The sequence below is a fragment of the Pseudonaja textilis genome, chromosome 16 (assembly GCF_049901715.1).
Source record: "Pseudonaja textilis isolate UNSWEBS1 chromosome 16, rPseTex1.2, whole genome shotgun sequence".
Taxonomy (NCBI): domain Eukaryota; kingdom Metazoa; phylum Chordata; class Lepidosauria; order Squamata; family Elapidae; genus Pseudonaja; species Pseudonaja textilis.
The window spans coordinates 10,193,407-10,215,514 of record NC_142005.1 but is presented as its reverse complement, the minus strand read 5'-3'; the positions used below and the strand labels follow the sequence as shown (position 1 = coordinate 10,215,514).

Sequence of the window (22,108 nt, the reverse complement as noted above, 5' to 3'; positions counted from 1 at the left end):
GTTTCTCCACTGGATTTTATTCTTAAAGACGTGGCCTGGCCACAATGCGAGACACTGTAGGTGCCATTAATGGATGCAGCTGCCATCTTGCAGGACGATCCCTCCGGCGGTTCTGGATTCCTCGCAGCCCCCCAGGCCGAGGCTGTGGGCGCTGAAACAGGGTGGGCAGCCTTCCTGGTGCCAGCGAAGACTTTCCAGGACGCGGAGTTCAAAAACCAACAGCAGTGTGGTGCCTATGATTTGTTGTTGTTGTTGTTATTATTATTATTCTGGTTGGTTGCATAGACAGCCAAACGTTCAGACTGGATTTGGTGGGCATTTTTTTTTGGGTCAACCTACCAAATTTACCTGCTGCCTATCTCGCGGTTCGAAGTGACTTTTTTCCTTGCAAATCTTTCTGCCCTAAATCAATCATCCCTCCGCACGGGGCACAAAAATGGGGATCCAGAGAAATCCATCCCACAGCGTGGCAAAGACGGGGCGGGATCCAGAGACAAGTGGCTCAACGCTCCCGCAAGCCAGGAGGAATTCGCTCTCGGCCCCCTTCATGGATTGAAGGCCCCCCTACCCATAAATGGAGCAGCTGAGGATAGGGCGGGGGCAAAATTACAACCAGGATCAACTGGATCCCTGCAAGCTTGCAAAATGGGACTGGTGCTGGCCTTTGTCCGAAAGCCCCACCTCTGTTGGATCCTGGATTCGGTGGCTCTTTCTTCCAGCCAGACTTGGGTTAAGAACGTGGAGGCCGCAGTGTGGAAACCCTGCTTCCGATACTTGTTTCCCAGGTTCGATTCTCCTGCGCTTTCCGTCTCGCTCAACGACGGACCTGCTGATTTTTAAAAACGGAGGAAAGAGGCACCCCCCAGAGCCAAAACAACACTTTCAGACGGCCCAGCCTGGAGGAGGAGGGAAAAATATACACATTTCAGATCCCAGCCTCAGCTTTTTCCGCATCCTGATATGCGAGGCTGTGGAAGGTTTCACTGTGGGATTTCTTCATTCTCTGTCTGAAACTGGAGTTGCAGTCCGCATGACGCCATCGGGCTGAGCCTGGGAATCCTCAATGGATTCCCACTGCAACAAAACCCACACAATTATCTCTTCCTTTGTGTCTTTAGCTCCCTCCAGTCGCCCCGGACCCCAAATTAAGGGGATTACAGGGTTGGGAAAAGGGAGTTTTTTTGGTGTCTCTTGTGTTCCTTGTAAGTAGGTCAGCTCTGAAAAAAAAAAACCCTCCAGAAGCCAATAAACTCTCACTTTCCACCCACCCCGGCACGAGAACAACTAGGTGTAAAATTAAAGGTGTCCGGTTTTTTTTTCTCCTCTTTGTTTCCTGTGTCTGCTGACCAAGCAAAAAGTTAGATTTCCAAGCAGAACAGCCGTTTGGCTACCAACATTTTTAATCTTCGGGGCTTTAGGGTTGCAATGTCGGTTATTGCTACGACATGTTGGCAGTGGATGAGGGGGTCTGTAGTTTAAGTTACCTGAAAAGCATCTCTCTTTTTTTTTTCCCCCTCTCCAAAAATTTAGCTGATGGGTCGATGTTTCAAACACAACACACACAAATAGAACTCTTGCCGTGTTTATTATTATTATTATTCCACCCCCACCCCCCACCCCCCAGCTGGTCTGGGGTTAGAAATGATTGCTCTGGGGGAAAAGAATAGCTGGGCTGTTCGATTTGTCTTTTTATTAGCCAGAAAATTATCTCTCTTCTTTTTGCAAATAAGAAAATGGTCGTGTGTGTGTGTGCGTGCGTGTGCGCGCATGAAGGGAGGGAGAAAAATATATTATTTGAATATAATGTTGCAATTGAAACACTGAAATCTGGGAGAAAAGGACAGCTGTATTGTGCTGGTTTGGTCTTTTTTTTAAAAAAAAAAAAACCAACACCCTGTTTTTTAGGCTAAGTGCAACAAAAGAATTATGCAACCTATATTGTATGTTTCTCCCTCATTTGCACAAAGTGTAATAGTATGCTTGGAAAGAGAAAATTAAATGGCAAAGGATAATCTTTTGATTTGTTTTTGGTGTTTTTTTTTTTTTTGAGAGGGCATTTTAACAGGAATTCAGGCATCCTGTCCCCTCGAAACTTGCTTCTTGCTCCAGGGATGGGCCCGGGAGAATGTGCGAACGCTACCACGACTTTCCTTCTTGGGTATGTTTAGAATTCATTCAGGGACAGGAGTTGAAAAGAACCAGCAAATTTAGGACTGAACAGGTACTGCTGTTCACTGGCTGTAATGTAATAAATCAAATTTGCAACTGAAAGAGATGGAACACCAAACAAAGAGAAAGGCTACAGGGTGAATACATAGAATATATATATATATATATAAAGAGTCACATTTCTGATGCTGGAGTGAAAGATAACATGCAGGATAACAGATTATTTCTTTGAACCAGAAAGAGGGCATTTTCAGGGACAGAAGGAAAAGCTACGATCCTCCGCCGGGTGCCTTCGATCCAATAGAAGCAAACTGGCTGTAGGAACCAGCATTTTATTAAGTCTTTGTAGCACAAAGGAGGGGAGGCCTCTGGAAAATTCTTGCCTGATAAGCTAAAAATCCTTCTTTTTGGAAGGGTCTTTTGAGAAGGAAGAGGGAAACGCTACCTGCAATAAAAGCAGCTTCTTTGCCCAAACCAAGGGTCCTTCCAATTCCTTGAAAATAAACTCATTCGCTTTGTTAACGGGAAAAAAAAAATTTGGAACAGGGGTCTTGTGAATTGTATCGGCTGGTCAATCTCGGTGTTGCCTCAGTCAGGCTGCTCCGCTCCGGCGTCTTTTGAACCCATGGTCAGTGGCTGCTCTTTACTTGAATTGTTTTCGACTGAAAACATAAGAAAAGAGGTTAAGAAGCAATCCAATCCCACCAGTTTGGATTATGTGATTGATTAATTGATGTTGGAAGGGACCTTAGAGATCTTTTAGTCCAACCTTGGCTAACTCAAGGCAGGAAATGGAGGTTGGCCAAGGGAGAAGGTTCAAATATTCTCATTTCTCTTTTTGTCTGCCTTTTTTCTCCAGTTTAGGCCTTGGTTGAACAAGTATTTTGACCCAGGAAAAATGCACATCAAATACCGATGAAATATTTTTCAAGTATCAGGAGAACAGGGGGGAGGAACCACTATTGTGAAGATTAGTAGGGAAGGAGCATCTCTTCTGCCTCAGATGTCAACAAGGTTGTTTAAAATATATATATTCAGGCCTTTTGGTCAGCTCAAAACCCTTGTGGTTACGGCAAATTCGACAAGTGAACCGAAAAACATGTTGACCATGAAATGATGGGAGTTGACTCAACATGTTTTCTGTAATCCGGGGGTTTTAAGGTCTACTATTATCCTTTACAGACAGAAAAACCAATTTTATTTTTCTTGGAAAGGCGGGAGGTAAAGATATTTTGCTCGCTTGGGTTGAAGCGGGTGCGTGAACTTGGCCGATGCAATTTTGCCATCCGGGATTTATAACTTGGGTATAAACCGGGACTCAGCTGGTTCACCCAGAAACCAAGACAGAATAAAAGGGAATTTGGGGAAATGAGGGCCAGATTTGAGCTAAAAAGGAGAAAAAGCTTTCGCCTCGCTCTTCTCTCTCACTCAGGAGGGTGTCAGAATTGGAGAAGGAAATGAAATATTCCGAAATTAATTCTCAGAGGTAAAGGAGACCACAGGACGTTCCCTAAAATATAGGAAAAAATGTGTTTCAATTGTAGAGCACTACTCCGAATGCTGAAAAAGCCCGTTGCCGGCAGACCCACAAAAATGCCACATTAAAGACTGTACATCAGTGATGTCCAAGCTTGGCAACTAAGACCTGTGGACTTCAATTCCCAGAATTCCCCAGCCAGCTGGAAATTCTGGGAGTTGAAGTCCACAAGTTTTAAAAGCTGCCAAGATTGGACATTGCTGTTGTGCACTGTTTTTAAGTGTAAAAAGGGAATTTCAGGATGGCAAAGATTGTTGCAGTCCCACTTCTGGGACTTATTTGAGACCTCTGCACTTGGCACTTGGCTAGCTTAAACTATGGTTTGCTTCTTTTAGCCCACTTGGCTCAGTTAGGATTCTGGGGATCAGATGAGGTCAAGGATGGGGGTTAATTCAGGGATTGAGCAAACGCCATTTCTGGGTGACAAACCACAGGAGAAAAATCACCTTTCCCCGGATTTTAACTCTCCTCGTGATTGGCTCCCCAGTCAAAGGCGGGGGGCTGTCCCTAGTGGAAGGGGACGCTGCTCCTGAGCATGTGCAAAGTGCAACCGAGACCGCCGGGCTCCCTGCGCACCTTCTTCGCGCTGGGGAAGGCCGCCTTCAGGCTGCGCCAGAGCGCCTTCAGCCCGCCGTTGACCTGCGCCCAGAAGCGGCGCCGCTTCTCATCCTGGTCGCTCTGGATGTCGCGCAAGGCGCACAGGTGCATCTGGGCCAGCTCGCAGCGGGGCGCCAGCAGGTCGCACTGGTGCCGGCGCCGGTCGCAGGCGCAGACGGCGTAGCTGCAGACCACCCGCTCGAAGCGGAGCAGGTCGTACTGCGCGGGATCCAGGCGCACGTCCGGCGAGGCGTAGGTGATGTCGCGCACGCGGGCCATGCTGCCGGCCGCGCAGTTGCAATGCCAGGCGCTCCACTCCTGCCAGGCGTAGCGCGTGTCGCCCACGATCAGCACCGCCTCGTGGGCCGTCGAGCCGGCCGGCCGGGGCCCCGGAGGGGTGGCCGGCACCAGCGGCAGCTCCTTGGTGGCCTCCGCCTCCTCCTCCTCGGACGGGTTGACGTAGCCGGCGGCCACCGTGGCCTTGGCGGCGGCCGGCAGCTTCTCCAGCAGCTCCGGGGGCGCCGAGATCAGCGCCCCGTCCTCCTCCTCCTCGCCGAGCGGCCCCGGCGCCAGCAGCCCGCCGGCCGCCCACAGCCAGCAGCCCAGCAGCGCCGCCAGCGCCAGCCGCCGGGGGGCCATGGGGCTCCGGGGACCCTCCGTCCTGGCCGGGTCGGGCTCTGGGCCGGGGGCGGCGGGGGCCTCCTCGCTAGGCAACCGGCCCGCCGAACAAAGGAGCGGCTGGAACGCGGGGAGGGACGCCCCCTCCTCCGCCTCCCGGCCGGGCTCCGGGGGCGCCTCCTGGAGGGGCCAGGCGGCTCCTTCCCTGCCCCCACCCCCGGGGCTGCGCTCGACCCCCAGCCCGCCCGCCCGGTGATGGTCCCGGCCTCGCCCCCTCCCCAATCTCTCCGGACACCCCAAAGGGTCTCCCTCGCTCCCCCCACCCCCATATGAGCCCGGCAGTCACGGGGGGGGGGCTTTGCTCTGTATCTTGGGGTCCGAATTCCCAGGGTGGGGTGGGCGGTGCACCATGGGCAGGAGGATAGGGAGGCGGCCCATAACTCTGGGGAGGCGAGGGCAGCGAGACTGGTTTTTTGTATCCATTGGAAAAAAGAATAGCAAGACAGAGGGGAAGCGTTGAGAGGGCGGGAGGGTCCCCAGAGGCCATCCAGCCGGTCTGGGCTAGCGGAAGGGCTTCAGGAGTTGCTGCTGGGCGGATGTAGCCTGGAAAAGAAGGAGAAGGTGGAAACTTCATAGCCAGAAGAAGCCAGAAGTTTATTTCTCTCCTGCTAAAAAGCCTTTTTTGGAGGGAAGAGGAAGAGGCCGGAAGCTGCTGGACTCTCCAGCCTCCATCATTCCCAACCTGGGTGGCTGGAACTGGATTGACAGGCCTTGTGGCTTCCCCTGCCCGCTGGCGGTTGAGCCAGCCCTGGATTTAGGATTTTTCTTCCCCTAAATGACTTTCCTGCCCCTAAGGAGGGTCTTCATTTTTTGCAAAGCTTGACCGTATCCCCGGAGCATGTGAAGAGGGCGCACTCTGCAAGGCAGGGGTTGTTTTGTGCTCCAGCCAGAGGCCGGAAGCTCCTTTGAGAAGGGGGAACAAACTGGACAGGCCATAAAAACTCAGGCCATACTCACTGCTGGACACAGGCTGGGATGTGCATCTGTTGAAGGGGGACGATTTGGCCCAGATCATCCAAGGTGTCTACGAACTTCACTTTCTGGCTGAATTTGGAACTGCGGGAAGGAAGAGGGTGAAGGGTGGGTGGGTGTTGGCCCTGCCATCCTTGTGGCTGCAGGGCAACTGTCTTCTTTTTTTTTCTTCTTTTTCAAATCCACCTTGGCATCCTTCCAGGGGTGAACGGATGCCCGTCTAGCCCATCTCGGCATCTTACACCCACCTGATAAAAGGCTTAAACACGGTCATCAGGGCTTTGATGTACCACGTGGGATGGACGATGACCAAAGATTTCAAATTCTTCCGAAGCCTGAAAATAAAATGGAAAGGGACGGTGGAACTCCGTGCCACGGGATTTTGATATCCTCGGTTGGTTTGTCCTTCATCTCTCAGGAGGGGGAAAAAAAAAATTGAGTAAAACGGGAGATAGCATGCTTTCTAAGGCGTCTCTGAATTGTCCAACCTGTGTCCTTCCCCTTGTCTGGGGCTCTGAATCTCTTGCAGAAAAGGCAGTGTCCGTGTGTGTGTGTGTGTGTGTGTGTGTGTGGAAATGCCATTTGAAAAGCAGGAATAGTTTCTGCCAGTATACAGAATGGTTTTCTCCCCATATTTCTATTTCTTTAGTTGCTTGAGACGGGGCGCTTGAGTGCCGCTCAATGCCCTGGATGTCAAAGCGGCTGAACAATCCCCCCCCCCGCCCCACCCGGTTTTTAAAGGCCTCACCTTGAAGAATTCAGAATTAAAAGGGGGTGGGGGGAAGGGCTGCCGTTTAATGTCCCTGAGAGACCCGGGTGGGCGGGTGGGGGTGTCTTTCAGGCACACAGCCCTGCTTTGAAAATGCTATTTCCCCCGTTTCATGCCATGCGAAAACTCTGCAAATGCCCCTTAAAAGGCTCAGAGCGAATCTCAGCTTTGCAAAGGAACCTTTAAAACAAAAACAAAAAAAAGAGCCAACCACCCATCTCATCAGATTGAAGCCAGATTCACGTGCCATTCTGGGGAGAAAAATAAAAATTGAAAATATCAGGGTGGGGGGAGGAGCTCCTTCAAATGGCTTTTCTTTGGTTTGGAAGCTGCTCCTCTTACCGTCGGTCGATCGTCTGATAGCACTGCTTGATCCAGGTAAAAGGTGGGAACCGCCTCCGGGAAGTGGCGCCATTCAGACACACCAGCATGTAATTCTCGGCGACCATCAGCTCCAGGGTTCCTATTATGTACCTGCAGGGAATGACAAAAGAGGCTGGAGTCCATTTCCTGCCTTTTAGCTTAGGAAAAAAAAAATCTGATTTAATCTTCTCCTGCAGCACCAGAACAACCTGAACGGGAAGATAATAGCTGGGGAATATACAATTTCTTTTCTTCTTTTCCTTTCTTTTCCTCCCCCTTCCTTCCTTCCTTCCTTCCTTTCTTCCTTCCTTCCTTCCTTCCTTCCTTCCTTTCTCTTTCCCTTCCCATTTCTATTTTGTTTTGTTTTTTTCCTTTCCTCATTCCCCTTCCTTTCCTTCCTGTCCCATCCTGTCCCCTTCTGTTCTTTTCCCTTCTCTCCTCCTTTCCTTCCTTCCTTCCTTCCTTCCTTCCTTCCTTCCTTCCTTCCTTCCTTCCTTCCTTCCTTCCTTCCTTCCTTCGACACTCAGGATATTTTACCTTTCCTCCTTTCCTTCTTTGTGTATAAAACAACAGACAGCTCTGCCTCAATTTCCCTTTCCGGGTTCAGTTTGTGGGGAGGAGGAAATCACACGGCAAACTTGTAGTAGCAGGCAGGTGACACACAAACACACACACACCCCAAATGAGAAGTGTTGACACACTGTAGGGCGTTACCCCAGGGCAGAATCTCAAAGGCTTGTTGCAACTTGCATTTTCAGCTGGAAAACCAGCCCTGCCTCCAGATAATCCGCCCGAAAGATTGTTTTTAAATTTTACTTCACTTTTCACTAATCCGAGTGCTGGCTAACTACGTTTAAAACAACAGCCATGGTTTCTTTTCCAGAGAGAAAAGTGCTTCTCCAACTTCTTCTCTCCTGCTCAGGTAGAGGGACAGGTGGAAGTTACCTGAAGAGATTCTCCATTATGTAGGGGTAATTGGGGACGCTGCTTTCGGGTAAGTAACAAGAAGCAAAGACGAGAACGGCATTCAGACCTTCCCCGCAGTAACCTGGGGAAAAGAAAGGAGGGCAGGGATGAGGCCACCATGCAGGCTTGTTCGGTAGGCCACCTTTCCACTTGAACAAACCAGGAATCATCCTCTTTTAACAACCCCGTAAGGCCTTGCTCAGCAACTGGACGGAGCTGAGTGTTTACTGGCTGGATGCGCTTCCTGTCACCGGTACGGAGTTTTTTTCCCAATGTGCCCAGAGGGAGGAATATCTGCTTCCGCTCAATTTAACAAACCAGGAATGACGGTTCCAAATTTAGGTCACCCTTTTCATCCTGCCTGGGAGAGGGGGGGGGGGGCATGTGAGATTTACCTCCATGGGAGATCACCCTCGTGTAAGGCTCGATGGTGCTTAGATCCACTTTGTGTTCGTGGTCGTCACCCAGGAAGATCCGCCAGAGCCGCCCGTCGGGACCCTTCGTGTCTACCACGCGGCCGCTGCAGAATTTCTCGGGCAGGTTGGCCTCCACCCGCCTGGCCCGCGGGAGGTCATCTGGGAGGAGGCAGGGAGAGCGGGCATCAAATCCCAGCGGCATAAAACCAGGAAGGGACCGAATCTCTGCCAGCTCTGGGATCTTAAAAGCGGCAGGCCAGCCGCCCCCACCCCACCCCTTGCGGCTTCCTGGAGACTCGAACCCGGGGCCTCACCTTCCCATTCGAATTCGTGCCCGCTCTCTGGGCCCTCCTGGAACTCGCTTTCCGAGGGCGTCTCCAGCTCATCCAGGTTGATGTCCAAGCTGCCGTCCGGGGTGCTTTCGGGGACCTCCCCCGATTTGACCGAGCCCTCGCTGAGATCCGGGGCCTGGAGACGCTTCCTCATGTGTCTCCGGCCGGAGAGTTCCAGGGTGTTGGAGGCGACTGCAGAAGAAGGGAAGGGTTGTAAGGCAACCTCTTGCCCTGGGTGGTCAGGGGTAGAGTGCCTTGAGCAGTGGAGGGTCCACGAAGAAACCCACCCCCCAAAAAAGGCAGCGTTTTTCCTGAATCTTACTTGGACTCAGTTCCGAGCTGGAAGGTTCTAGATCTTCCTCGGAGGTTTCCTCCGGCAAAGGCCTGCAAGATCAAAAAGGGAAGAATCTGGATGTTTTTGGAACTAAACCCAGATCTCCAAAACCCCCTTGGGGGAGGGGGAAAAAAATCAAGAAATCTAAAGAAAACCTTCGGATATTGACTTTATCGCTATATGAAGCTATAACTAGGCTCCCTGAAGGAGAGCAGCCCTATAAATTCTCCAGATAAATAAATACGTCCAGCTCTAAAGACAATTCAATCTACCCAAGGGATGATAAGGACTCTAACCTTGGGCACGGGGTTGGACTAGAAGACCTTTAAAGCCCCTTCCAGCCCTAGAACTCTATGCAGCACCGAGCAGGGCTCTCGCGCAAGGAAACCTCTAATACAGAGGTCCCCAAACTTGGCCACTTTTAAGACTTGTGGACTTCAACTCCCAGAATTCCCCAGCCAGCGTAGAGAATTCTGGGAGTTGAAGTCCACCAAGTTGCTAACTCCGTGGTTTGAGGAGCGCTGCTCTAACATTCTTCATTATAGACACTTTGCAAGTTTGCAATTGGCTTCAGTTTAAGCTGCCTCAGATAATCCGGTTTAATATTTATCAAAGATAGGGGGGGACCAGCAGGAATTGGAAAGATAAGTGAGATGCCTGCCTGAATCCCAGCCAAGGGGACTTTTTTGGGTATTACAAGGATAGACTGCTCTTGACCATGGAGTCCCCCTTACCGTGGGAATTCGTCATCCTGCCATTCTTCTCTCAGTTCCATGTCTTGGATGTTCCCCACGGGGTCCGTGGCCTCCGTGGCTTCCTTCTTAAACCTGCGCAAGCAATAAGTGAGCAAATTTCTCACCCGCCCTTTCAGCCTCATCGCAGGCTGCGATCTCACCGGTACGGATGCGGTCAACCCAGTGCCCTGGTTTTCCGTTCCGTTTGAAGGCTGGCCTCTTGGGTTAAGTCCTGGCTCATGTCAGGGGTGAACCCCGAGAAGGGATTCAGGCCATCAGAAAGTGCTTTCGTGAAGGCAATTGCAGGTCAGAGGGATTCCTGAAGGTCATTTAGTCCGTCCCGTGCTCAGTGCAAGGAAAACATCCCCCTTCCTCAACCAACCATCTCATTCCTGCCTGAGCGGGGGGGGGGTCGACTAGAAGACCTCCAAGGTCCCAACTCTGGTATTCTTGTGGGGCTGAGTCCACTCTCCAAAACTTTGGCGGTTTCTTTGAGCTTGGAAAGCTCCCCCTGTAACGTCCCTCCCAAACCTGTGCCGCCATTTTCACTTCTACTCTCCCCCCCCTCTCTAATTGTTTGAAGGAAGTGAAAGAAATCGAAAGAGAGAATTGTTTTGTTTTTTTTCAAGAGGTATAGAACCTCCAGCCTCAGCAGCAGTTGATCTTAAAGGGCAAGAAGGAAAGGCTCTTCCTTTCCAGACCTGGGGGCATTGAACAGCTGGAAGTTGGTGCCTTGCCCAGCTGCAGAAGAACCATCGGGGGCGGGGGAATAACGTGTGAAGGTGAATTGGAGCCCTGCAGTGGAGACAAAATCCAGATCTTTCATCCTGTACGTGAAGGTTGCGTTCGCACGATACTAGTCCATTGGATGGAGGCAGCCCCACTTCCATAGAGGCCTCAGGCGGTGTCTGTGACTCAGGAACAACAGGATGGTCAGAAGGCCGGAAGGGTTGAAATTAAAACCCAGCATCACTTAAAAGGCGCTTTGCCAGCAGGCAAACATGACGTCCAAACCGTGGTTAACGAGCTGGTTCAGAGTGTTTGCGATAGCAGCTACACCTGCGGAAGGTGAGCAAACTTCCTCCAGCTCAAAACTCCGTCTCTGCCTCCCCACTCTCGGGGCCAACACTGGGCTGGTTTCAGGGTACCAGATCCAGGCCCTGAAGCCTTTCCAGGTTTTTCTCATCCCTGAACTGGGCGCAAGAATCTACAGCACAGCGAGACGGGTGGTGACTCTTTAACGTCAGCGCCAAGTTCTCGCGGCACTTGTTTCCAACACCCAAAAGCTTTGCAAAAGGATAGCAACACCTCAGGGGGATTGGGAAAGCGAAGCAGGTTGGAGGGAGACCACCGGGAGATTTCAACTTTAAGGGAAACTTCCCAAAAATAAAAAAACTGAAGGAAGGAAGATCAAAACAACAACGAGAAATTGCTTTCCGGTTCAAAAAAAACCCTAGACAAGTTCCTGGCTTGGCTTGAAGGAGATGTTTAACTCACAATGATAAAAATAAGATTAAAAAAAAAATAATTTAATTAATGTTTGCAGAGGGCCTGGGTAACTACCTGGGCACAGTAGATTTTTGCCTTCTTTAGCGAGGCAGCTTCAGTTTATTTATGTTTCGGAAGGTTTAGCCTGGATAGTGAATTTTTTTTCTTCCTCATGAAAAGGTGAGAGAAAGATCGGATCCCACTGGGTTGTCAATCAGAAGACAGAGAAAACCTGGTTACATCCTAGTTGCGGCTGAACTACAATTCCCACCAACATCCGAAGGATCAGGGGCTTGTCCCCTCCTGGCCAGGTGCCAGCTTAGAGAGGAGTTTACAACCCTGCAGGGGGGTTGTGAACACATTTGGCCAGGGTAAAGGAAGCTTTCCTTGGTTTGAGTGAGAAGGGGCGCTCTTCCAGAGTCCTCCCCCCACCCCCCACCCCGTGGTAAGGACTCACCTCTCCGAGGGAAGGGTCCTGCCGTCTCCCACGAAGGAACCCATTGGGAGGCAGGGGAGGTTTGCCCAGCCCGGTGCAGATCCAGCCTCCCCTGCTTGTGTGACGGACGCCCGAACTCGCACCACAGCCCTGGAGGTGTGGATATGCCGGCGGAAGCGCATCCCAAACTGGTTTTTCTGCTTGGGGAGTTTGGCAGAGGACGGCTGGGTCCTAATGCCCGGAGAAAAAGCACCCGGAAGAGCAGTCACCAGTCAGCTGGGGATGATGGGGCTTTTAGTAGAGTGGAACTTTTGAGGATCGGGATGCCACGCAGGGAGAAGGTGCCAACATTGGTAGCCAACTTAGCTGATGGGTGTTAAGCAGGAGGTTTCAACTAGGGCCGCTTTTAAGAATCGTGGACTTCCAACTCCCAGAACCTGGGACTTGGAAGTCCGTAAGTCTTAAAAGTCGCCACAGTTGCACACCCCTGGGGCAGTGTGCTAGTTGTGCAAGTGCTGTTTCAGTGTTCCCTAGGGATTATTATGGGGTATATGATCTTTGTGCCATTGTCACATTTTTATTTGCTAAGGACGATTGAGGTCAGGCTGGCCCTTATGGGCAGGAACCCCGATATATATATATATATTTGCAAACATATAAATAAAAATATCCAAGGGAAGAACATACCATTTCTGCCCTCAACTCTTTGGCGAAGGAAGCCAAAACGGGAAATCAAAATCGGGCCGGAGGGATCCCATTTCCACTGGGTCAGTTTTGTTCGTGGCAACCTTCGCCTGGGTTCGCACATCGCACTCAACCACAAAGGTATGTCGACAGGCTATAACCCCAAATGGGCTGAACTCGCACGCAGGTTGGAGAAAAGAAACGTGGATAAATACAGGAGCAGGATCGATGTCAGGCTGGTGCATGTGCGAACACAAGAGTTTGTGCTTTACCGGTTGAATTAGCGGGAGGTAACTTCCTCCTTTCAAACCCAACAGGGAAGGAAAGAGGACCACCCAGCTTCAGTGGCAGTCGACCTTTGGCGAACAGGAGCAAGGGACAGCGGCCCGATTCAGGCCTGAGACTTTCACTTTTGTGGTGGCACCAAGAGGGCAAAACACAGCTGATTGTGGCTCCGGTCACAATTTACACCGACGTGACACTAGGAATGACCCAGTGTTTCTACACAACGTCAGGTCTGCTCCCAGCAACCAGAAATCCGCTCCTCCAGTAGTTTGCATGTCTAAAAATCGCTTTATTTTTTCTCCTTCGTTGAGAGCCAAATGAACCTCTCCATCTGCCTAGCCCAGGTAGGCCCAGGTGTGCAAGTGGGGTGCATGGCTTTGGGGCTCCAAAAGCCCCCCTCCCCCTTAGGAGCTACCTTAATAGAACATCTCTATTTGTGCAAAACCCTCCTGACTTGGATCGTAAAATGCTGTGAAACCTGCACAAGTGTTAAAAAACAGGACTGCTCACACATTCATAGGAAGACATTTTAAGGAACGAGAGATGAGCGATTTTATTCATTATTGAGGAATTTAGCCCACGTCTTGTGGTACAGCAGGGGGGTCTCCAAATTTGGCAACTTTTAAGATTTGGCGACTTCACCTCCCAGAATTCCCCAAGTCTTAAAAGTTTGCCAAATTTGGACCCCCCGCTTTACAGGATTCAGCCTAGCCAAAAACTCACAGGCCTTCGCTCAGCTGCGAAAGAACACAACGTTTTACACTCCATGCATGCACGCGGGGGTTCGGCGAGATGATTCGTGCTTTTCTGTTTTTTTTGCAAAAAAATAAAAATAAAAACGCAGCTCTGGAACTCTAGCCTCAACCGCGCCTGACCTAAGTTCCCCCCTCCCCTTCCCACAAGCACCAAGGAAAGCCTTTCTGAGGAAAAATCTCCTGTTGGCCGCCAATCCATTTTGGGACAATTTGGAAGGAGGCACCAGGAAAAAAAAGGAGAAGAAGAAAAAAAAAAAGGATTTGAGGTTTCCCAAACACGTTTCTCCCCCTCCCTCGAGAATCAGAATTCTGCAATTTTGCAGTTGGTCAGTTTAATCTCAACGCCCCCCACCCCCACCCCAATTAATGGCCGCAAATGCCGAGTTCAGCACCCCCCACTATCCATTGCAGTGGGGATGAATGGCAGATTGTGTCCAGTTAATTCAAAAACTGGCGTTTGAAGCCCCCAGCGACGACCCCTCCCCTCTCCTCCCCTCCCTGGATTTGGCGGTCACTTCTTCTTTTCTGGGCTGCGGCCGTCCAACAACCGGTCAGTGGCTATGCGGTTGACTCTCTCAAAGATGGCCTCGGGCGAGACGCCGGGGAGGCCCTGGTGCAGCGGGCACTCGTCCACCAGGCTGTTCATGGGGGTGGGGGGCATCAGGGTGTCTTCCTCGGCTGCCTCCTCGCTCAGGCGGGGAGCCTTAGGGGCGTCCTTGGCCCCACTGGGATCGCGCCTCCCGGCGCCTTGCGGATCCATCCTGGCCGGGGGGACGCAACTGGAGATCTCCGGCTGCATGCCGGGGCCGGTGGTCTGAGTGGATCGGCCCCACTGGTGCAGAAATTCTCGGACGATGGGAAGGAGTTTCTTGCGGGAGGCGCCGATGTTGCCCTGCTGGTAGGCGCGGACGGCGGGGCAGGGAGTCTCCAGCCGGGAGAGGCCGAGGGACGGGTTGGTAGAGCCCTCCAAGGCTTGGCAGACCTGGAAAAAAAGCCAGAAGCCCAGAAAAGGGTTCAGAAGATCTTGGGACGTGGGGGAGACGTATGCCCCCTCCCCTCCCCAAGACCCTGTGGGAATCTGGAAAGCTTTCGGCACCGTTTGGAAACCGGTGTACTGATGATGTTACCTAGCTGGGTCATGAGACGTCCGCAAGAAAACCACCCGGTTCAGAGAGCACCAAGGACTTCTCATTTCAACCCCGAGCAACCAATATCCTCTTCTTTTGAAACCAAAGCTTGCTAGTTATTCTCAACAGCCAGCTACACAAAAGGTAGAGTGACCCTGAACATGGAAGCTCCACTGTGGAAGAGAACCCTTCCGGAGGACCCAGATTCTCAACCAACCAAACAGGGGCCATTTAAAAGAATCCACAAGCTAATCGTGGGAAAAAAAAAAAAACCACCGCCTTCTCTTGCACACAGGAAATGGGGCTTAAAGGTAGACTGTTCCTAACTGCGGAGGTTCCCTCGTGCGTGATAGGCCATATTTTCCCAGGTAAGCCTTTTACTCCAGATGAAATAAATAGTCTCCTTTGCAGAGGATTAAAACATTACAGATTGACAAGAGTTGGAAGGGACCTTCTAGGTCATCTAGTCTAACCCCCCCCGCCCAAGCATCAGAGCGAATTCTGCCCAAACTCTCACCCCCCGCCTGCTCCGTTTTTAACCAAACCCTTCGCAGCCCAGATTTGAACAAGCCAGAGGCAGGAGCCCCTCCCCTGCCCCTCGGCACCCACCTGGGCCAGAGAGCTGCCCGATACGACGGCCACAAAGCAAGGCAGGCGGAGGCTGTATTCCTCCACACCGTCCTGATCTCTACAGGGCGTTTTCGGCTCTGGCATAAAGAGGGAAGTTGGAGATCGGCTTTTTGCCGTCACCCGGGGATGACTCAGGGCAGCATCGGGGAGATGCCCGGAGTCCTGCAGGACTGGGGGAGGCTGGGGGTGGGGAAAGGGGGCCGTTGGGGGCAGAGATGCCGAAAAGGAAGAAAAAACGGGCTACCCGGCCGACTTCCATGCCAGCGGGCGCTCCCCCCCTTTTCTTCACAAGGCTGGGCCAGTCCTGCTCCGGAGAGAAAAGCTTTTAAAATGGGGAACACTGGAATCTTTTATACCATGCCTGGTTTTGCCCCCCGCCTGCTCCCCCCTTTTCTCCCTACTGGGCATTCTGCCATTTTAACAATTCTACAAAGACCTCTATTTTTCATTAAACGCCTTTCTAAAGGCCCTGGGGCCCTTCCAAGAAGCATTAGGAAGCTGGCAGTTTGAACCCCAAGCTACGAAACGAGAGGCCTCGGCCTGTGTGTGTGGGGTGTGTGTGTGTGTGTGTGTGTGTGTGTGATTGATCCCCTTGATTCTTTTTTTTTTCTCAAAAAGCTGCCCCGGCTAAAACCCTCTGCTTTTGTCTGGCAAAGCTGAGCAAAGCCAACAGGTCCTAAAATCCCAGGGTGAATTTATTTGGCCTCAAGATTCCCGCATCCCATATATCGGAAAACCGTCGGGTGGCGGGTGTGTGTGTGCAAAGTGCAACCTCTACGCCATAAATTCACCCGTTGGGTGTTTAGGGAGTCCCATTGTTTCTGCAAGCGAACACCAGCGGGGCTTAAAATAAAATTTCTTTTTTAAGCCTCGTTTCCTTCTGAGTCAACCTCATCCCGGAGAAACTTAGCATTAGCTAATATTTTCTCAGGCAGGGTGGCGGCCGATCTTCAATTATTTACGGTACTTCAATTATTTATCTTCTTGGCAAGATAGGTTAAAATGTAAATAAGTGAAGGGGGGGGAGGGGAAACGAGAGCCGGTTTAGAACCGGAGGGCAAACAAAACTGAACCGTGAAAGTGGCTCGTTTCAAATCTTGGAAAAATAACCGCAAATCCAAGATCGGGTGTTAGCGAGGACGGCGGGAAAATAATTCCAAAATAAACCGGAGGTTGGGGGCGGAGAAGTGGTTTTGCATGCCAGCTGAGCAAATAATTCCTCCCGAAGGCACTTTGCGAGAAAGTGTTGCAAATTTTGCATTAAAATAAACCTTTTTTTAAAAAAAAAGAGGACGGAAGCAGCAAGCAAGAAGCTCGCTTGAAAAGAAGACCAAATAAAACCAGGGATTTGGAAACGGGACGTTGACCCTCTAACCAAACCCAGATTGGGAGCTTCAACCGCTGACAATATAAGGACGGTGATTCCAGCCCGAACATTTTCCTGATTGTCCCCCCCTTCAAACTCCCAGCACCAACGCCTGAGGCTCTCGCGGTTAGAAAGCGACAATTAAAAAGCGACAAAGGCTGCACGGCACCTTTCTGCCAACGCCCCCCGGCAGTTCTACGACAAGGGTGGATTATTCAAAGAAAGAGAAGGATTAAAATGGACTCCCATCCGCCTCTCCGCCTCTGAAATCCTTTGCAAAACCCGGCACTCTTATTTACAGGGGTCCATGAAAGACGGGGGGAGGTGGGGAGACCGAAGGGGAGGGAGGGGGTGTGGGTGGGGTGTGGCAAAGGGGATACAAAAGACCCCCCACCAAATCCTTTGCTTACCACCCGGCTGGAGCTGCTGCTGCTGCTGCTGCTGCTGTTGTCCGGGAAGGACGATCATGCCTGCATTCTCCGGCCGGCCCCCTCCCACCGTTGCCCCGGCTCTTCCCCCTCCCCACCTGCCTGCTCAGCTAACCGGCAACGGCAGGGACCTTTGGCTGTGGTTAATGAGTGACAGAGGCGCCACGGGGCGCCTGCATGAGTGTCCCTCTGGGCTTCAGCAACCTGACGAACCGGCTCCTTTCCAAGCGGGGGATGCTGCCTGGTTATCTCGCACCAGCTGCTGCACACACACACACACACACACACAAACACACACACACACACACACACGAGAAGGCCAGATCCGGGCAGGGGGAGAGTCTCGAAGGAAAGGAACTCACCGCCTCTTGAAATGCGGCTTGCGGGCTATAGACAGCCAGCTGCCGAAAGGGTTTCTTGTGGTCCCCGAAGGAGATGGCCATGGCAATCAGGAGGCCGAAGCCTTTTTGGTGACAGAAGGTGGCCAGATCCTGTTCGAGGCCAGGCCGGTGCAAGAAATCCTGAGAAAAGGAGATTTAAAACAGGTTGATCCAACCATGCCAAGTTTTAAGAGGTGCCGACTTCCACTCCCGGAATTCTGGGAATTGGAAGACCACACATCTTAAAAGTGGCCGAGGTTGGACAACCCTGGTTTGGTTGGGCAAACAAGGGTCCTCAGATACAAATGGGATTCGCTTAACAACATTGGCAAGAAAGGACCTTAAACGGGACCCTTAACAAATGTCTTGGGCTCAACTACCGTCGTATGGTGAGGATTACCTGTACCTCTGCAGGCTCCACACACTCACCTGGAGACTCATGTACACGGCGCTGATGGCCACGGTGGCGGTTTTGCTGACCAGGCTTTTGAGGTCCTTCCGTAGCATCTGCTCGGTGGTGAGGCCTGTGGGAGGGGAAGAGTCAGTGGTTGGATTCAAGCCGGTTCACACCGGTTCATGAGAACCGGTTGTTAACTTTCTGAGCCGTTTGGTGAACTGGTTTTGGGGAGGAAAAAATCATTAGGGCGGAGAACTGGTGGTTAAATTATTTGAATCCCTCCAGTGGGGAGTCTCCCAATTTTGGGGGGTGGGGGGAGTCACCAGGCATTCCTTCCGAGGGAGGTTGTGCTTCAAGCCGGATGGCATCGCTTGGCATCACCCTTACCTGTTCATTATTGGGAGATCGGCAGCGTTCCCCTCCCTCGTCCTGCCTCCCAGTGAATTCCCAAACAGGCCAGGATGCGAAGCCCACATCCTGCCATCTTGGCTTGCCGATGACCCTGGCTGTGGGTCTTGAAAGGAAACGCCTCCCCCCCCCCCCAAGACCCACCGGAGACATCGAACTTGGCTCTCTGCAGAGCGTCGAAGACACGGTTCCTCGGCTGCAGCTCAGAGAACATGGACTCCAGTCGAGAGATGCAACAGGCGTCTCTGGGGTCGCCTTGCCGGCTTCGACGGCCATGTTCACACAATCCAGCAAGATGGTTCCTGGCGGGCAAAAACACTAGGGTTCAAGGAGTCCCCCCCTTCCGCACGATCTTCCCTGGGTGCCCTTTTCCCGACGGCCAAAGCGCAAGGTTTGGGGTGAACACCAGATTTCGCCCTCACCGTACAGCAGAGCGGCAATTTGGCTGTCCAAAGTTGGCACCCGTGCCTGGAGGAGCCTCTCGGTCACCAGGGTGGTGCAGGAGCCCACCAGCTCGACCGTCACTTTGCAGGGAGGGCGCCTCTCCCACTCCAGGGGCCGGTGGTCCACCACCTCCACCACGGCCGCCTCCAGCGCAGAGTCCTTGCTGGGAAGAGAGAGGAAGAGGTGGTCATAAGGGTGCCCCGTCCCGTGAGCAGCTGCCCAGAGGGGCTCGCCTGAAGTTGGGGGACGTTTTTAGGAAGAAGGAGGGGGGAGAACAGCTGGGGGACTTTGGGCATCAAGGAGTCCTCGACCTAGGACTCCAACTGAGCTGAACATTTCAGTTGCGAAGCAAGACGTTCATTAAATCGAGTTTTTGACCTGCTTGACGATTTTTCTGGCCATTGTTGTTAAATGGATCCCTGCGGTTTGTTGAGCTAGGAACCTGGTTGTTAAGTGAAATCTGGCTTCCCCGCTGGCTTTGCTCGCTGGACGGGTCGCAAAAGGGGACCCCGTGATCCCGGGACCGTCATAAATACGAATCGGTTGCCAAGTGCCTGAATTTTCATCACGCGACCAGTGGTCGTTACGTGTGGAAAAACGGTCCTCAGTCGCTTTTTCCAGAGCTGTTGTCAGTTCAAACAGCCGCTAAAGCAACATCGTAAGTCGGGGAATGCCTGTGTGTTGTTTCTGCTGGTCCGAATGGCCTCCGAACCAGCTAACGAGAGATCTCGCTGGGATCTTGAGGGATCCACCCCCCACCCCACCCCCAGCTCTCTCCGTCATGGCTCACTGGATCTCCAAACCGGAGGCCGAGGTCCAACGGATGGGCCAAGCAGCCCCGCTCTGCGTGGGGAGGAGCCCACCTGGGCAGGACGTGGTGGTCCACCAGCGTCAGGGTCAGCAGCCCGGCCTTATGCAGCCCCGCCAGGTCGATCTCATCCCGGAAAACGAGGTCTTTCTCAGGGATACGCTGCTGCAGGAGGAGGAAGGTGGTCTCGGTGCGCAGCGGGAAGTCCGCCCGGGGGATATTGAGGACAGGGACGAAGGCTGCCCTGGAGTCCGGAGAGGTCTGTGGGGGCCACAAGAGCATCGTGGGAAACCCTGCCCAGGAAAGGTTCCCCTCACAACCCCCTGCTAGTCGTTCCCGGCTCTAGGGGGCGCTGCTCCTCTCCGTCACAAAGCAGAGGGGGCTGGCAGGGGGGCTTCGGAGAGGCATAAGAAGCGAGCGAGGTGGGGGAGGGGCAGCCAGGGGGTCCAGGATCAGGCCCAAGGCACCCTAGCAAGAGGGGAAGAGCAGGGCGGCCCATCCAGAGGCTGACCTTTGCCAAAAAATAGGCGAGGACCAAGGTGGACACCGTGGAGTCGAGATCGCACGCTTCATTGCCCATCACCACGTGGATAGCCTCTCCGCTCTGAGAGTGATCCTGCCAGGGGACAAAGGAGGAAGTGAAACGAACCCAGCCACAGCTGAATTCGAGGGGAAAATCAGGATGAGAAAGGAAGAAAAACTCGGGTGAAAAACATCCGCGTTCGGCTCTCAAGAGGTCCACTTTTTCTGAATTAACTCGCTTTGAGATTAGAAGTGGAGGCGGTTTATTTTTATTTTTAATTCATCGAGGGGGGCTTGTAAGAGAGGTGCCCCCTTTAAATCCCATTTTGCCAGACATTTGGGAGCCCTAAAAAGCTCCCCCCTCTCCCTCTTGGCAAACAAACCCTGGTTTCCCAGCACCAGCAGAATGTAGGGCAACGTCAGCCGATAAGCCACCTTCAGATCACCTGAGGCTCAAAAGGTGGGATGGGGCCAGGTGTAGCGGGAGTGGCAGATGGAGGAGGGGCAGACCAGATATTAAAATGGGGGGGGGGGTGTTTAAAGTGCTAAAGAGGGAGGGCAGGAAGGGCCCAACAGGAAGGGCTGCCCAGGTAGAAGCCACCTGGGCAAGCAAAGTTAAGGACCGTGCTGCTTAACAACGGGGTTTCTGGTGTGGCCGTAACCCGAGGAATATCTGTATGAAACGTTCTGGACCTTCGGGCAAAATGTACGTCTTAAGACTTAGAGCCGGGGGGGGGGGGGGTGTTGAAACCTCCCAGACTTCACCTTTTAAGATGGGTGAACTTCAACTCCCAGAATCCCCCCCACCGCCCAGGCAGCAGCAGGAGGAATTCTGGGAGTTGAAGTCCCTCGGTCTGAAAAGCGGCCCACGGGATCATTCTGGTGCAGAGGGCCATCCGGAAGCGCTGTCCAGGTTGGGAGGGTTGTCCAGTCGGGTCCGGAGAGCCACAAGATCAGGCCCCTCCGGCCAGGCGTGGCTCTGCACCCCCCCACCCCCCCGTGGCCTGTGTGCCAGGGAGGATGCCAAGCCGACGGGCACAAGCAGCTGAGTCACCCAGCTCCAGGGAACACAAGACGGTGAATCACCCGCAGACGGAGGTCAAAAGAAGGCTGGGGAAGCGGGTCAATTCCGCCCCCCCAGGCTGGGCTGGAAAAAGCTCGCCCCGCCCCAGGCAGGGTTCGAATCCTGCCCATGGCCCCAGCCTTCTTCTCACTCCCCCACGGCCCCCACCCAAAGCCTGGCAGGGCGGGGACATTCATATTGCTGGCAGTCTCCACCTCCTTAGCAGTGGGCGGGGATGATGGGAGCCAGGTCCTGCCCGTGGAAGGGTGGTGGGCGGGGATGATGGGAGTTAGGTAAGGTTGGATCAGGAAATAAACTAAAGCGAAATAAATGATGGGAGCCAGGAGTCGCAGGAGAGGAGGGTGTGGGGATGATGGGAGTCGGATCCTGCCCGTGCTGCAGGGGAGGGCAAGGGGCGGGGACTCAGAATCATTCTGTAATGTAAACCAAGTGGAGCTGCCAGGAGCGGCTGGGGAGGATGGGAGCTAGAGTCCAGCACTCCCAAGAAGTGATAGATGGGAGTCAAAGCGGTCCAGAGCAGGTGGGGGATGCCAGGAGTGGCTGGGGAGGATGGGAGCTAGAGTGTGGCCTCCTCGGGAGCGGTGGGTGGGGATGATGGGAATCGGATCCTGCCCATGTCCAAGCAGAGAGTGGGGGTTGATGGGGAGTCAGGCTGGCAGAGGAGCCCAGCAGCGGCTGGGGATGATGGGAGCGAGCAGAGTCCCCGGGAGCGGACGATGGGGCTGGTAGTCCTCCCGGAGGGAGGCGGTGGGGGTACCTGAAGAGCGGCCCTGCAGCCTGCCAGGAAGCGCTCCATGGCTCCGGACAGCCTCGGACCCCTCCCCACAGCCCGGCCGCACGTGTGAACGGAGGGCTCGCCGGGACACGTGTCACCCCGACCTCCTTTCGGGCGGGCGGCGGGAGGGGCCAGAACAGCCGTGCCTGATTGGCCGGCGGGGAGGCGGGAGGGCGCGGCTTCACCCGCCGCTCTGCGCAGGCGCCGGGAGGTCGCCCCGCCTC

At 53.1% G+C, this 22,108-nt stretch overlaps 3 protein-coding genes across 6 annotated transcripts; all 3 read right to left on the bottom strand.

Annotated features, from left to right (window-relative positions):
- Positions 1-2,047: 2,047 nt before the first annotated feature.
- On the bottom strand, positions 2,048-5,240 carry C16H1orf56 (chromosome 16 C1orf56 homolog). The gene is made up of 2 exons (XM_026720266.2): positions 4,283-5,240; positions 2,048-2,831 (listed from the first exon to the last, which is right to left on the bottom strand). The coding sequence occupies exons 1-2, from the start codon at positions 4,940-4,942 to the stop codon at positions 2,799-2,801; spliced, it is 693 nt and encodes a 230-aa protein (XP_026576051.1). The 5' UTR covers positions 4,943-5,240; the 3' UTR covers positions 2,048-2,798.
- On the bottom strand, positions 5,240-11,954 carry BNIPL (BCL2 interacting protein like). 2 transcript variants are annotated; one of them, XM_087913952.1, is made up of 10 exons: positions 11,813-11,954; positions 9,868-9,960; positions 9,122-9,183; positions 8,782-8,991; positions 8,447-8,626; positions 8,031-8,133; positions 7,065-7,196; positions 6,202-6,288; positions 5,939-6,037; positions 5,240-5,524 (listed from the first exon to the last, which is right to left on the bottom strand). In XM_087913952.1, the coding sequence occupies exons 1-10, from the start codon at positions 11,854-11,856 to the stop codon at positions 5,497-5,499; spliced, it is 1,038 nt and encodes a 345-aa protein (XP_087770078.1). In that variant the 5' UTR covers positions 11,857-11,954; the 3' UTR covers positions 5,240-5,496. The 2 variants fall into 2 exon arrangements, with proteins under 2 accessions (XP_087770078.1, XP_087770079.1); XM_087913953.1 differs by lacking the exon at positions 5,240-5,524 and having other exon boundaries at positions 5,935-6,037.
- Positions 11,955-13,287: 1,333 nt separating this feature from the next.
- PRUNE1 (prune exopolyphosphatase 1) lies at positions 13,288-22,106 on the bottom strand. 3 transcript variants are annotated; one of them, XM_026723946.2, is made up of 8 exons: positions 21,867-22,106; positions 20,015-20,119; positions 19,559-19,764; positions 18,674-18,858; positions 18,396-18,553; positions 17,876-17,970; positions 17,429-17,587; positions 13,288-14,497 (listed from the first exon to the last, which is right to left on the bottom strand). In XM_026723946.2, exons 1-6 carry the CDS (start codon positions 21,903-21,905, stop codon positions 17,884-17,886), a joined length of 780 nt encoding a protein of 259 aa, XP_026579731.2. In that variant the 5' UTR covers positions 21,906-22,106; the 3' UTR covers positions 13,288-14,497; positions 17,429-17,587; positions 17,876-17,883. The 3 variants fall into 3 exon arrangements, with proteins under 3 accessions (XP_026579731.2, XP_087770080.1, XP_087770081.1); XM_087913954.1 differs by having other exon boundaries at positions 20,015-20,162; positions 21,867-22,007; XM_087913955.1 differs by lacking the exon at positions 21,867-22,106 and adding an exon at positions 21,112-21,258 and having other exon boundaries at positions 20,015-20,162.
- Positions 22,107-22,108: the final 2 nt, after the last annotated feature.

What these genes read in the sequence shown, in the direction of transcription:
- C16H1orf56 (XM_026720266.2), bottom strand. Translation starts at nt 4,942, where the DNA reads ATGGCCCCCCGGCGGCTGGCGCTGGCGGCGCTGCTGGGCTGCTGGCTG. An exon ending in CCTTCCCCAGCGCGAAGAAG is followed by an intron (nt 2,832 to 4,282) that starts GTGCGCAGGGAG and finishes TTATGTTTTCAG; the next exon opens with TCGAAAACAATTCAAGTAAA.
- BNIPL (XM_087913952.1), bottom strand. Translation starts at nt 11,856, where the DNA reads ATGGGTTCCTTCGTGGGAGACGGCAGGACCCTTCCCTCGGAGAG. An exon ending in AGGACCCTTCCCTCGGAGAG is followed by an intron (nt 9,961 to 11,812) that starts GTGAGTCCTTAC and finishes TTGCTTGCGCAG; the next exon opens with GTTTAAGAAGGAAGCCACGG. An exon ending in GTGTTTAAGCCTTTTATCAG is followed by an intron (nt 6,038 to 6,201) that starts GTGGGTGTAAGA and finishes TCCTTCCCGCAG; the next exon opens with TTCCAAATTCAGCCAGAAAG.
- PRUNE1 (XM_087913954.1), bottom strand. Translation starts at nt 18,465, where the DNA reads ATGTTCTCTGAGCTGCAGCCGAGGAACCGTGTCTTCGACGCTCTGCAG. An exon ending in CCGTGTACATGAGTCTCCAG is followed by an intron (nt 17,588 to 17,875) that starts GTGAGTGTGTGG and finishes TCCTTTTCTCAG; the next exon opens with GATTTCTTGCACCGGCCTGG. An exon ending in AAGCCGCATTTCAAGAGGCG is followed by an intron (nt 14,498 to 17,428) that starts GTGAGTTCCTTT and finishes CTTTTTTTCCAG; the next exon opens with GTCTGCCAAGCCTTGGAGGG.